The sequence below is a fragment of the Pseudorca crassidens genome, chromosome 9 (assembly GCF_039906515.1).
Source record: "Pseudorca crassidens isolate mPseCra1 chromosome 9, mPseCra1.hap1, whole genome shotgun sequence".
Classification (NCBI taxonomy): Eukaryota; Metazoa; Chordata; class Mammalia; order Artiodactyla; family Delphinidae; genus Pseudorca; species Pseudorca crassidens.
Window position 1 is genome coordinate 56,085,613 of NC_090304.1, and position 14,227 is coordinate 56,099,839.

Here is a 14,227-nt window from a genome sequence, read left to right on the forward strand (position 1 = left end):
GTTCCAGGAGATTTTTTGGTTGATTCTTTCAGATTTTCTACATAGAAAATGACGTCATTGGCAAAAAAAGACAGTTTTATTTCTCCCTTCTCAATCTGTGTATCTCTTATTTCCTTTTCTTAACTTACTGCATTAATTAGAACTTCCAGTATGATGTTGCAAAGGAATGAAGCGAGCAGATACCCTTGCCTTGTTCCTGATCTTAGTGGGAAAAACTTCAAGTTTCTCCTCATTAAATAGATGTTACATGTAGGTTTTTGTAGCTTTTTTTAAAAATAATTTTAAATTAAATATTCAGCTAACAAATCTATTAGATGCCCCTTAACTTTTGTTGAAAGCCAAGTACTGGAAATCCTCCAATTCTGATTAGGATTTATTCTCTGCCTCCATAGCAAATCAGTTTGTTTTTTGGGTTTTTTTTGGCCGCGTCACATGGCTCGCGGGATCTTAGTTCCCCATCCAGGGATGGAACCCGGGGCCCCAGCAGTGGAACTGCAGAGTCCTAACCACTGGAACGCCAGGGAATTCCCAATATATATATTTTTTAATCAAGGAAGTTTCCATCTCTTCCTTTTACTAAGAGTTTTAATCATGAAAGGGTGTTGAATCTTATCAAATGATTTTTATGTATGTATTGACATGATCATGTAATATTTTCTTCTTTAACCTGGTGATATGTGAAAACTGGTTTTCAAATATTGAACCAGCCTTGTATACGTGGGATAAATCCCACTTGGTCATGGTGTATTATACTTTTTATGCATTGTTGGTTTTAATTTGCTAATATTTTTTGAAAATTTTTGTCTTTATGTTCATGAGAGATACTAGTCTATAATTTTCTTTCTTTATAATATCTTTGTCTGGTTTGCATATTAAGGTAATACTGGCCTCACATAATTAGTTAGGAATTATTCTGTCTCCTTCTATCTTCTGAAAAAGACTGAAGAAAATCGGTATAATTTCTTCCATAAATGTTTGGTAGAATTCACTACTGAACCCATCTGAGCCTGGTGTTCCATTTTAGAAGGTTAATTACTGATGCAATTTCTTTAATAGAGACTTGTGCATATTACCTATTCTTCTGTTGTGAGATTTAGCACATTGTCCTTTTCAATTAATTGGTCCATTTCATCTAGGTTATCAAATCTTTGGGAATCCAGTTATTCACAGCATCAGCATTCCTTTATTACCCTTTTAATGTCCATGGGATATACAGTGATGTCCTCTTTTTCATTTCTTTTTTTTTTTTGCGGTACGCGGGTCCCCCACTGCCGCGGCCTCTCCCGTTGCGGAGCACAGGCCCCGGACGCACAGGCCCAGAGGCCCTGGCCCACGGGCCCAGCCGCTCCATGGCACGCGGGATCCTCCCGGACCGGGGCACGAACCCACGTCCCCTGCATCGGCAGGCGGACTCCCAACCACTGCGCCACCAGGGAAGCCCTCTCTTCACAAAGCCTTCCCCAAAATGAGAGACCTATATGGATAAAACGGTTCACTACATTTGTCCAAAATAGTACTAGTATGTCAAGTTAAAGCTAACTGAAATACCGTCATGTCACAGGACACATTGAGAATCTATCGAAACAATGGTACTTCCCCGGAAAATACACACATTAATTACAACTAAGAGCTACTACTTAAAATATAAAGGATTCCAAAGGTGCATGAAGCTCATCTAGAGATGTCAGAGCTGTACTATTCACTACCATATTCCCCATTGCTCAACACAGAGCCAGTTATACAAGTAGGCATGTGATAGAAATCTATTAGTTTAATAAAATAAAGGAACATTAGTGTGACAATCAGGTGTTTAGAATTTGGCTTTAATTACCTGAAATCAGAGTCAAAAACCCAATGTTTTATTAATGATCCCAAATATTACTGCATACTTGGGAAAAGTTGCCTGGCAAATTTGCCCTTTTTTCTTCCTGCTGATAAATATTTCTTTTATAAAGAAACTAAGTTTCAATCTTTGGGGATAGAAGTTGTAAGAAAAGACAATAGTTTAACTGGGAGAAAAGGAACAAATTTTTATCAAGCATGTACTATGGCCCTAGTATGATTTCTCTTATAGTTCTCAGAACAACTTAACAGGGAAGTATTATCATCTTCATTTTAGGAAAGAGTATCAGAGAAATTAAGTAAGCTGCCTACAGATGATAAGCAAAGGAACCCAGATTCAAACAGTTATTAACTATAAAATCAATGCTCTTTCTCTCACATCATGCACTGGGGTATAATCTACTTAAAACAGTGTAAACTAGAAGTTGTTTTAAGCGTGTATGACTGATTAATAATAACCATAATTTTTTTCTGCCATATGTTCTTCATCTACAAAGCAGAAGACAGTATGTCTTTAACAACTATGCAAGTTTGATATAGGAATTAGCAGTGGTGGTAAAACATAACGAACAGAACCTCATTTAATGTATGTATTCACAGGGAAAGATGGTGAGTATATTTTATTTCAGGAACATTTTGTTGATCTTAATTTAGTAAATTAACTACATGGAAAACCATATTATAATATGAGGAAAGGATGCTTATAAAACAATCCCGCAACAGCTCATTTAATGTTTATCCTTAGGGCATGAAAGTTGAGCCTCCCTGACACAAACAATTATTAGGAATTTCTATGAATTATCTCTTCGAAACATTAATAAATGACCACTGACAAAAAACTGCTAAATCTGAGCAGAAACAAAGACGAGTTACAGTTAAAGGAGTTTTTCATAAGCCAGTGGATATATATCTATTACTTATCCCTACTGTAGTTATAAATCCCGATATTTTCAAACTTAATATAAATTGTGAGAATTAAAAGAATAAATTCTAAATAATTCATTACCAAAAACAGAAAATTGGACACACAAAGATTCTGAATAACAGTCCCAGTCACTTATCAATTTAAAAGAAAGTTTTATTTTAAGGTTTTACATTAAATGTTTCCATTCAAATATATTTGTCAGTACAAATATAAGAAATCAAGGTTTTTCGAAAAAGATTAGGGGAAAGGGTCCAAGATGTTGGACCACCAGAGACCTCCTGGCCCCATGTAATATTAATCAGTGAGAGCTCTCCCAGAGATCTCCATCTCAACACTAAGACTGAGCTCCACCCAACGGCCAGCAGGCTCCAGTGCTGGATGCCCCATGCCGAACAACTAACAAGACAGAAATACAACCCCACACATTAACAGAGAAGCTGCCTAAAGTCATGCTAAGTTCACAGACACCCCAAAATACACCAGCAGATAAGGCTCTTCCCACCAGAGGAACAAGATCCAGCCTCATCTACCAGAACACAGGCACCAGTCCCTGTGCAAGAAAGCCTACACAAGCCACTGAACCAATCTAACCCACTGCGGGCAGACACCAGAAATAAGAGGAACTATGAACCTGCAGCCTGTGATAAGCAGACCCCAAACACAGTAAGTTTAAAAAAAATGAGAGGGCAGAGAAAACATATGCAGCAGATGAAGGAGCAAGGTAAAAACCCACCAGACCAAAGAAATGAAGAGAAAATAGGCAGCCTACCTGAAAAAGGATTCAGAGTAATGAGAGTAAAGATGATCCAAAATCTCAGGAAGAGAATGGAGAAAATGCAAGAAACATTTAACAAGGATCTAGAAGAACTAAAGAGCAAACAAACAGTGATGAACAACACAATAAATGAAATTACAAATACTCTAAAGAAGTCAACAGCAGAATAAACGAAGCAGAAGAACAGATAAATGACCTGGAAGACAGAAGAGTGGAAATAACTACCGCAGAGCAGAATAAAGAAAAAAGAATGAAAAGAATTGAGGACAGTCTCAGAGACTTCTGGGACAATATTAAATGTACTTACATTCAAATGATAGGGGTCCCAGAAGAAGAAGAGAAAAAGAAAGGGTAAGAGAAAATATTTGAAGAGATTATAGTCAAAAACTAGTCAATCAAGTCCAGGAAGGTCCAGGAAGTGCAGAGTCCCATTCAGGATAAACCCTAGGATAAACATGCCAAGAAACACATTAATCAAACTATCAAAAATTAAAAAAAAGAAAAAATATTTAAAGTAGCAAGGGAAAAGCAACAAAAACCTACAAGGGAATTCCCATAAGGTTAACAGCTGATCTTTCAGCAGAAACTCTGCAAGCCAGAAGGGAGTGGCAGGATATATTTAAAGTGATGAAAGGGAAAAACCTACAACCAAGATTAGTCTACACAGCAAGGATCTCATTCCGATTCAACAGAGAAATTAAAACCTTTAAAGACAAGCAAAACTTAAGAGAATTCAGCACCACCAAACTTTACAACAAATGCTAAAGGAACTTTTCTAGACAGGAAACACAGAGAAGGAAAAGACCTACAAAAACAAACCCAAAACAATTAAAATGGTAATAGAAACATACATATTGATAACTACCTTAAATGTAAATGGATTAAATGCTCCAACCAAAAGACATACAATGGCTGGATGGATACAAAAACAAGACCCGTATATATGCTATCTACAAGAGACCCATTTCAGACCTAGGGACACATACAGACTGAAAGTGAGGGGATAGAAAAAGATATTCCATGCAAACGGAAATCAAAAGAAAGGTGGAGTAGCTATTCTCATATCAGACAAAACAGACTTTAAAATAAAGACTATTAGAAGAGACAAAGAAGGACACTACATAATGATCAAGGGATCAATCCAAGAAGATAAAACAACTGTAAATATTTATGCACCCAACATAGGAGCACCTCAATACATAAGGCAAATGCTAACTGCCATAAAAGGGGAAATCGACAGTAACACAATCATAGTAGGGGACTTTAACACCCCACTTTCACCAATGGACAGATCATCCAAAATGAAAATAAATAAGGAAACACAAGCTTTAATATCAGTTAAGTCCATCTTTATCAGTTAAAGACGGACTTAACTGATATTTATAGGACATTCCATCCAAATACAACAGAATACACTACCTTCTCAAGTGCACACGGATCATTCTCCAAGATCATAGCTTGGGTCACAAATTAAGCCTCAGTAAATTTAAGAAAATTGAAATCATATCAAGCATCTTTTTCAACAAATATGCTATGAGACTAGATATCAAATACAGAAAAAAAAAACTGTAAAAAATACAAACACATGGAGGCTAAAGAATACACTAAGAAATAACCAAGAGATCACAGAAGAAATACAAGAGGAAATCAAAAACTACATAGAAATAAATGACAATGAAAATACGACAACCCAAAACCTATGGGATGCGGCAAAAGCAGTTCTAAGAGGGAAGTTTATAGCAATACAATGCTACCTCAAGAAACAAGAAACATCTCAAATAAACAACCTAAACTTACACCTAAAGCAATTAGAGAAAGAAGAACAAAAAACTCCCAAAGTTAGCAGAAGAAATCATAAAGATCAGATCAGAAATAAATAAAAAAGAAATGAAGTAAACAATAGCAAAGATCAATAAAACTAAAAGCTACTTCTTTGAGAAGATAAACAAAATTGATAAACCATTAGCCAGACTCATCAAGAAAAAAGGGAGAAGACTCAAATCAACAGAATTAGAAATGAAAATGGAGAAGTAACAACTGACTCTGCAGGAATACAAAGCATCATGAGAGACTACTGCAAGCAACACAATGCCAATAAAATGGACAACCTCAAAAAAATGGACAAATGCTTAGAAAAGTACAACCTACCAAGAATGAACCAGGAAGAAATAGACAATATGAACAGACCAATCACAAGCACTGAAGTTGAAACTGTGACTAAAAATCTTCCAACAAACAAAAGCCCAGAACCAGATGGCTTCACAGGCGAATTCTATCAAACATTTAGAGAAGAGCTAATACCTATCCTTCTCAAATACTTCCAAAATACAGCAGAGAGAGGAACACTCCCAAACTCATTCTACAAGGCCACCATCACCCTGATACCAAAACCAGACAAAGATGTCACAAGAAAAGGGAACTACAGGCCAATATCACTGATGAACACAGACGCAGAAATCCTCAACAAAATATCAGCAAACAGAATCCAACAGCACATTAAAAGGATGGTACATGAAGATCAAGTGGGGTTTATTCCAGGAATGCAAGGATTCTTCAGTATATGCAAATCAATCAATGGGATACACCTTATTAACAAATTGAAGCAGAAAAACCATATAATAATCTCAATAGATGCAGAAAAAGCTTTTGACAAAATTCAACACCCATTTATGATAAAAACTCTCCAGAAAGTAGGCATAGAGGGAACCTACCTCAACATAATAAAGACCATATATGACAAACCCACAGCCAACATCGTACTCAATGGTGAAAAACTGAAACCATTTCCTCTAAGATCAGGAACAAGACAAGGCTGTCCACTCGCACCACTATTATTCAACATAGTTTTGGAAGTTTTAGCAACGGCAATCAGAGAAGAAAAAGAAATAAAAGGAATCCAAATCGGAAAAGAAGAAGTAAAGCTGTCACTGTTTGCAGATGACATGATATTAAACACAGAGAATCTTAAAGACTCTACCAGAAAACTACTAGAGCTAATCAATGAATTTGGTAAAGTAGCAGGGTACAAAACTAATGCACAGAAATCTCTTGCATTCCTATACACTAACAATGAAAAATCTGAAAGAGAAATTAAGGCAACGCTCCCATTTACCACTGCAACAAAAAGAATAAAATACCTAGGAATAAATCTACCCAAGAAGATAAAAGACCTGTATGCAGAAAACTTTAAGGCACTGATGAAAGAAACTGAAGACAATACAAACAGACGGAAAGATATACCATGTTCTTGGATTGGAAGAATCAACACTGTGAAAATGACTATACTACCCAAAGCAATGTACAGAATCAATGCAATCCCTATCAAATTACCAATGGCATTTTTCACAGAAGTAGAACCAAAACTCTTAAAATTTGTACAGAGACACAAAAGACCCTGAATAGCCAAAGGAATCTTGAGAAAGAAAAACGGAGCTGGAGGAATCAGACACCCTGACTTCAGACTATACTACAAAGCTACGGTAATCAAGACAGTATGGCACTGGCACAAAAACAGAAATATAGATCAATGGAACAGGATAGAAAGCCCAGAGATAAACCCACACATATATGGTCACCTTATCTTTGACAAAGCAGGCAAGAATATCCAATGGAGAAGAGACAGCCTCTTCAATAAGTGGTGCTGGGAAAACTGGACAGCTACATGTAAAAGAATGAAATTAGAACTCTTCCTAACACCATACACAAAAATAAACTCAAAATGGATTAAAGACTTAAATGTAAGGCCAGATAGTATAAAACTCTTAGATGAAAACATAGGCAGACCACTCTATAACATAAATCACAGCAAGATCCTTTTTGACCCACGTCCTAAAGTATCGGAAATAAAAACAAAAATAAACAAATGGGACCTAATGAAACTTAAAAGCTTTTGCACAGCAAAGGAAACCATAAACAAGACGAAAAGACATTTCTCAGAATGGGAGAAAATATTTGCAAACGAAGCAAGTGATAAAGGATTAATCTCCAAAATACACAAGCAGCTCATGCAGCTCAATATCAAAATCAAACAACCTGGGCTTCCCTGGTGGCGCAGTGGTTGAGAGTCCGCCTGCCGATGCAGGGGACATGGGTTCGTGCCCCGGTGAGGGAAGATCCCACATGCTGCAGAGCCGCTGGGCCCGTGAGCCATGGCTGCTGAGCCTGCACTCCACAACGGGAGATGTCACAACAGTGAGAGCCCCGCGTACCCAAAAATAAATAAATATATAAATAACTCAAACAACCCAATCCAAAAACGGGCAGAAGACCAAAATAGACATTTGTCCAAAGAAGATATATAGACTGCCCACAAACAAATGAAAGTATGCGCAACATCAGGAATGATTAAAGAAATAGATATCAAAACCACAATGAGGTATCACCTCACACTGGTCAGAATGGCCATCATGAAAGAATGTACAAACAATAAATGCTGGAGAGGGTGTGGAGAAAAGAGAACCCTCTTGTGCTGTTGGTGGGAATGTAAATTGATACAGCCACTATGGAGAACTGTATGGAGAGTCCTTAAAAAACTAAAAATAGAACTACAATATGACCCAGCAATCCCCCTACTGGGCATATACCCTAAGAAAACCATAATTCAAAAAGAGTCATGTACCACAATGTTCATTTCAGCACTATTTACAATAACAGGACATGGAAGCAACCTAAGTGTCCATCAACAGATGAATGGATAAAGAAGACGTGGCATATATATATACGTTGGAATATTACTCAGCCATAAGAAGACACGAAACTGAGTTATTTTTAGTGAGGTGGATGGACCTAGAACCTGTCATACAGAGTGAAGTAAGTCAGAAAGAGGAAAACAAATACTGTATGCTAACACATATATATGGAATCTTAAAAAAAAGGTTTCTGAAGAACCTAGGGGCAGGACAGGAATAAAGACGCAGACATAGAGAATGGACTTCAGGACATGGGGCAGGAGGGGAAGCTGGGATAAGGTGAGAGAGTAGCACTGACATATATATACTACCAAATGTAAAACAGATAGCTAGTGGGAAGCAGCTGTATAGCACAGGGAGATCAGGTCGGTGCTTTGTGACTACCTAGAAGGGTGGGATTGGGAGGATAGGAGGGAGACGCAAGAGGGAGGGGATATATGTGTACATATAGCTGATTCACTTTGTTATACAGCAGAAACTAACACAACATTGTAAAGCAATTATACTCCAACAAAGATGTAAAAGAAAAAAAATTAATTAAGAATAGAGGGACTTCCCTGGTGGCACAGTGGTTAAGAATCCACCTGCCGGGCTTCCCTGGTGGCGCAGTGGCTGCGAGTCTGCCTGTCGATGCAGGGGACGTGGGTTCGTACCCCGGTCCGGGAAGATCCCACATTCTGCGGGGCGGCTGGGCCCGTGAGCCATGGCCGCTGAGCCTGCGTGTCCGGAGCCTGTGCTCCGCAACGGGAGAGGCCACAGCAGTGAGAGCCCTGTGTACCGAAAAAAAAAACAACAACAACAAAAAAAAACAGAATCCACCTGCCAATGCAGGGGACATGGGTTCGATCCCTGGTCTGGGAAGATCCCACATGCCACAGAGCAACTAAGGCTTTGCGCCACAACTACTGAGCCTGTGCTCTAGAGCCCGCGAGCCACAACTACAGAAGCCTGCACGCCCAGAGCCTGTGCTCTGCAGCAAGAGAAGCCACCGCAATGAGAAGCCCACGTACTACAACAAAGAGTAGCCCCTGCTAGCCACAACTAGAGAAAGCCTGCGTGCAGCAATTAAGACCCAACACAGCCAAAAATAAATAAGTAAAATAAATAAATAAACGAAAGAAATTAAGAATAGAAAAAAAAAAGATCAGGGCAAAAAAAGTAGAATTTTCCTCAGATTTCTTCAGACCTCAGTAAAGAAATGTATGCACAAGAAAAACTGAAAATATAGTTAAGTGTCAGATGAATTAGCCACATTAATGAGTAATAAACAAATAATGCCTAATAGAAAACTATATAGCTAAATAAAAATCAAATAATGTTTTTCTGGGAATTTCCTGGCAGTCCAATGGTTAGGACGCTGGGCTTTCATTGCCGAGGGCATGGGCTTGATCCCTGGTCCGAGAACTAAGATCCCGAAGCTGTGCACCACAGCCAAAAAATATATATATAAAGTTTTTCTTACATTTCTTTCCAACGATGAGTTTCTGTGTGCATATTACCTATGCATCATTATTTTTCAGATTCCAGCTTTCCAAAGTACAAGGTATTTGTCCTGATATGGACCACACTGCTAAATATATTTATTTGACAAATAATTGAGCACCTGCTTTGGGTATTATGCTGGGCACTAGGCTAGGTCCTGGTAATTCCCAATCCCATAAAAAGAAAAGGATCACCCAGCTTTAGAGATTATATTCCAATAGAGAAGAGATCAAAGTAAGAAACATGCAAATAAACATTAAAAAAATTCCAATAAAAGATACCTGACAATGCACTTCCATGAAGAGCCATCTTGATCATCTTGTTCTTCTATATACATTCTGACATTGTGATCTTGATCCAACTGGTACCAGTACATGAGGCCATCTTTGTCACGGCCAATTGGCTGGAGACGCATGGTATCAGCATCCTCCTCATTGATAATATTCTTGAATTTGAGATTGTCATCAAACTGACACTCACAGAGGTACTGGAAAATAGTCATGACATGGTTTAAAATACCCCATAAATGTTTCTCCATGAAAATAAATGTGATATGTTCAACCAAGGAACAGATTTGGGGATAGGAGAAAGAATACTTTTAGTTTTATCCATCTTTCACTTTCCTCTCTCCCCTTTTGTACACTGATTTTACAGTAACCAACTTTAAAACATAAATTTCTAAGTTAACATTTAATTTTTGTATTACAGAAATTTATAGGTTTAACCCAACCAATGACACAAAAGTGAAGTTATATTTTAAAGCAATGAGTCTGTTTGTACTAAAGTTTCCCAAATTTGTTCATGGTATAAAATTTTCAATCACTCCTTCTCTCTTAAAGCTTTTAGATGAACTTCATTTTTGAAATGGCTATCTACTTTTGAAAGCTTGAGACATATACAGTTTTTAAGGAAGGCAGTCTTATTGATAACTTACTCTGCGGAATTCTCTTTAAAAAAAAAAAAAAAGACATCACCAAATTGGAAGAACTGATTTTTAATTAAAATTTTTGTGTATGATTAGTGTATAAAGTCAGATTTCTTCCCTGAACCTATCTGCCCAGGCAAATAATACATGACGTTCCTATCATAGCCTCTTTGCCTTTGCCTGTGGTGTCTAGGCCCGTAGACTCTCTTCTATAAAGGTAGTTTTCCCCTTCATTGTGCTGACCACATTGCTAATAATTAGGGCCAACACTCTGAAGCAAGCAAGGAGAAAAAGGGGAACTCAAACTTGAAAATAAATCTATACTTTGAGAAGACCTATTTTAATTAAGTAGGTTTGGTTATGTGAGACTTTTATTAAGTACACACTGGCATGCCCCATGTCATCTGGAAAACTAATGATCAAATTACTAATTTATAAATCAGTAAAAGATTAACCACAGTTTACCGTATTTGTTAACAATGACTGTGAAGGCTGCAAATAATGCATAAAATTAATGTGGGGTTTACCCATTCTACTATTGTCCCTACAAGCAGAGATCATTAAACCCAGATATACTTGTATATTGAAAAATAACCCAAAACAGTAATTTAAAGAACAGTTTTATCACCAAACAATAAACAAGAAAAAGAAAAATCTATTGTCCTTTTCCCCTAACAGTGAAAATGTCTACTTGGGGACTTCCCTGGTGGTCCAGTGGTTAAGACTCGGTGCTTCCACTGCAGGGGGTACAGGTTCGATCCCTGGTCGGGGAACTAAGATCCCACATGCTGCAGGCGTAAGCCCCCCACCAAAAGTCTACTTTCTAGTTATTTCCCAATTCAACCAGAAGGAGTCAAAAGTGAATTTTTTAATTAAAATAACTGTAACAAATAATAAATTTATTACCTTTAAGAGTGCTAACTTGCATTCAACACTCATTTCAAGATAGCCTTTCTTCTCCATCTCCCATGCCCAGGTGCTGTTAAACTCTTGACATATCTGTCAGAGAAAGTTAAAGTCTTAACACATAAAAGCAATTTAAATCTACATTGGTAGTTCTGTTGTACAATTATGTTAACAGTTTTGTTAATATATAAAGGAAAAAGTTTATACCAAACACAACTGAATCCAATCCCACCCTGAAATGCCTATTACTTAAATATACCAGAAATGTTTACTACTGTCTGATGATTGAATTTAAGGTAAGCAGTGATCCCTGCAGCTTTCTCCTCTGCTCTCAAGAATTTTATATACACTTTTGTGGCACATTTTCCCAAATGCAAGTAATTATCTGATTCCACCTCTCCAAATAGCCTAGAAGCTCCCTGACGGCAAGGACAATAGTTTATTCATCTCTATGCCTACAACAGAAGCAAGCTAAAAAAACCATGCCAAACTGTAGGCACATTTTTATTCAAGTAACTCTCCAACTCAAAATCCTCCTAATTATGGGTAAAGATTCCACTGCTTGGCATTTGAGACCTTCTATAATGTGGCATTAACTTAAATTTCTAGGCTTCTCTTCTCATACAAACATTGCAAGCAAACCAGAGACACGTTAAAAGGATGAGGAAAGAAGATCTGGATAACCATTCCACTTATCAGGCGATGCACCGTGGGCTTTATGACCTCTGTGAGCCAGTTTCCTCAGCAATAAAAGGGGAGCAGTAATAATACTGACCTTAAAGGTTGTGAAATAGGTATAAAAAATGATAAAAAGTACCTAGAAACTTCATGCTCTTTTTCCAATCCAAGGAACAAAGAGTATAATGAAGGCCAAGGGAGAAGAACCAATACAAGGCACAAAATTATCTGGGAGCTTGGGCAATTAGCTAGAAACACTGGCAGGAGAAAAACAAACAGGCAAGTGAAACTGCTTTATATAACCACCTCAACCTAGGAATAAGACCAGGCTGGCCCTCCTGGGAGGGCTACCCTTTTCCTCTCCTGTACCAGTGTCATCTTTTTTTTTTTTTTACCAAGTTAGGACAGAATGCAGTATGGCAAGGAACTATATCATGAGGGATCTTCAAAGGCAAAAAGGAAGAATAAGCTCTCCATTCTCTGGAATACCATACTTCCTCTGACTGATAGCACTACATTTTGTAGAGAAAAAAAATTGAGATATACAGAATAAGGGAAATTTCTGGAATATTATACAAGGAAGACCTCAAATGATTATATTAAAACCTAAAGGTCAACATGTGAATAGACACTTTGCCAAAGAATATATATAAATGGCCAATAAGCACAGGAAAAGACAGTCAATGTCCTTAGTCATTAGGGAAATGCAAATCAAAACCACAATGAAATACTACTTCATACCTGTTAGGATAGCTGTAATCAAAAAGAAGGATAGGGGCTTCCCTGGTGGCACAGTGGTTGAAAAACCACCTGCCAATGCAGGGGACATGGGTCCAAGCCTTGGTCCGGGAAGAACCTACATGTTGTGGAGCAACTAAGCCTATGCGCCACAACTACCGAGCTTGTTGTGCTCTAGAGCCCACGCACCACAACTACTGAGCCCACGCACCACAACTACTGAAGCCTGCGCGCCTAGAGCCCATGCTCTGCAATAAGAGAAGCCACTGCAATGAGACGCCTGCTCACCGCAACGAAGAGTAGCCCCTGCTTGCCGCCAGCTAGAGAAAGCTCACGCAGCAACGGAGACCCAATGCAGTCAAAAATAAATAAATTAAATAAATTTTTTAAAAAAAGGATAATAGCAAATGATGGGAATGTAAAATGGTGCAGCCGCTTTGTAAAAAAAAGTTTAGCAATTCCTCAAAATGTTAACACTGAGTTACCACATGACTTAGAAATTCCACTCCTCGGTATGTACTCCCAAAAAATGAAAACATCACAGTACAATAGCCAAAAGGTGGGAACAACCCAAATTTCCATCAACTGATGAATGAATAAAATAATACATGGAATATAAATACAATGGGATTTTATGCATCCATGAAAAGGAATGAAGTAGTGATATATTGTACAGCACGGATGAACATCAAAACACGATGCTAGGGCTTCCCTGGTGGCGCAGTGGTTGAGAGTCCGCCTGCTGATGCAGGGGACACGGGTTCGTGCCCCAGTCTGGGAAGATCCCACACGCCACGGAGCGGCTAGGCCCGTGAGCCATGGCTGCTGAGCCTGAGCGTCCGGAGCCTGTGCTCCGCAACGGGAGAGGCCGCAACAGTGAGAGGCCCGCGCACCGCAAAACAAAAAAAACAAAAAACCCCCCCAAAACCACGATGCTATGTGAAAGAAACCAGACATAAAAGGTCACAAATTTATGGAAGTTTGTATATGGAATTTCCACAGGAGTCAAATCCATATAGACAAAATTCATTAGCAGTTGCTAGTTGGTAAGCAGAGGGAGGAACAGACAGTGGTGGCTATGGGCAGATTTCGTTTCAGAGTAACAAAAATGCTCTATAATTATGATAGTGTTCTACAGTTAAGATAGAGCACATCCTTGTGAATATGCTTAAAAACACTGAATTGCATATTTTTAAAGAGTGAATCTCACGGTATGTGAATAATATCTCAATTTAAAAAAATCAGACAGAGGGACAGCCAACAACACA

General features: G+C 38.2%; 1 protein-coding gene across 3 annotated transcripts in view; it reads right to left on the reverse strand.

Moving 5' to 3' along the window:
- Positions 1-14,227, reverse strand: part of RSF1 (remodeling and spacing factor 1) — a 165,655-nt gene that overhangs the window by 58,708 nt on the left and 92,720 nt on the right. For all 3 annotated transcript variants that reach the window (XM_067750468.1, XM_067750465.1, XM_067750466.1), the window contains 2 exons: positions 11,544-11,636; positions 9,994-10,199 (listed from right to left, as the gene is read on the reverse strand). In XM_067750468.1, the coding sequence (XP_067606569.1) occupies positions 9,994-10,199; positions 11,544-11,636 (299 nt within the window). The remainder of the gene's footprint in view (positions 1-9,993; positions 10,200-11,543; positions 11,637-14,227) is intronic.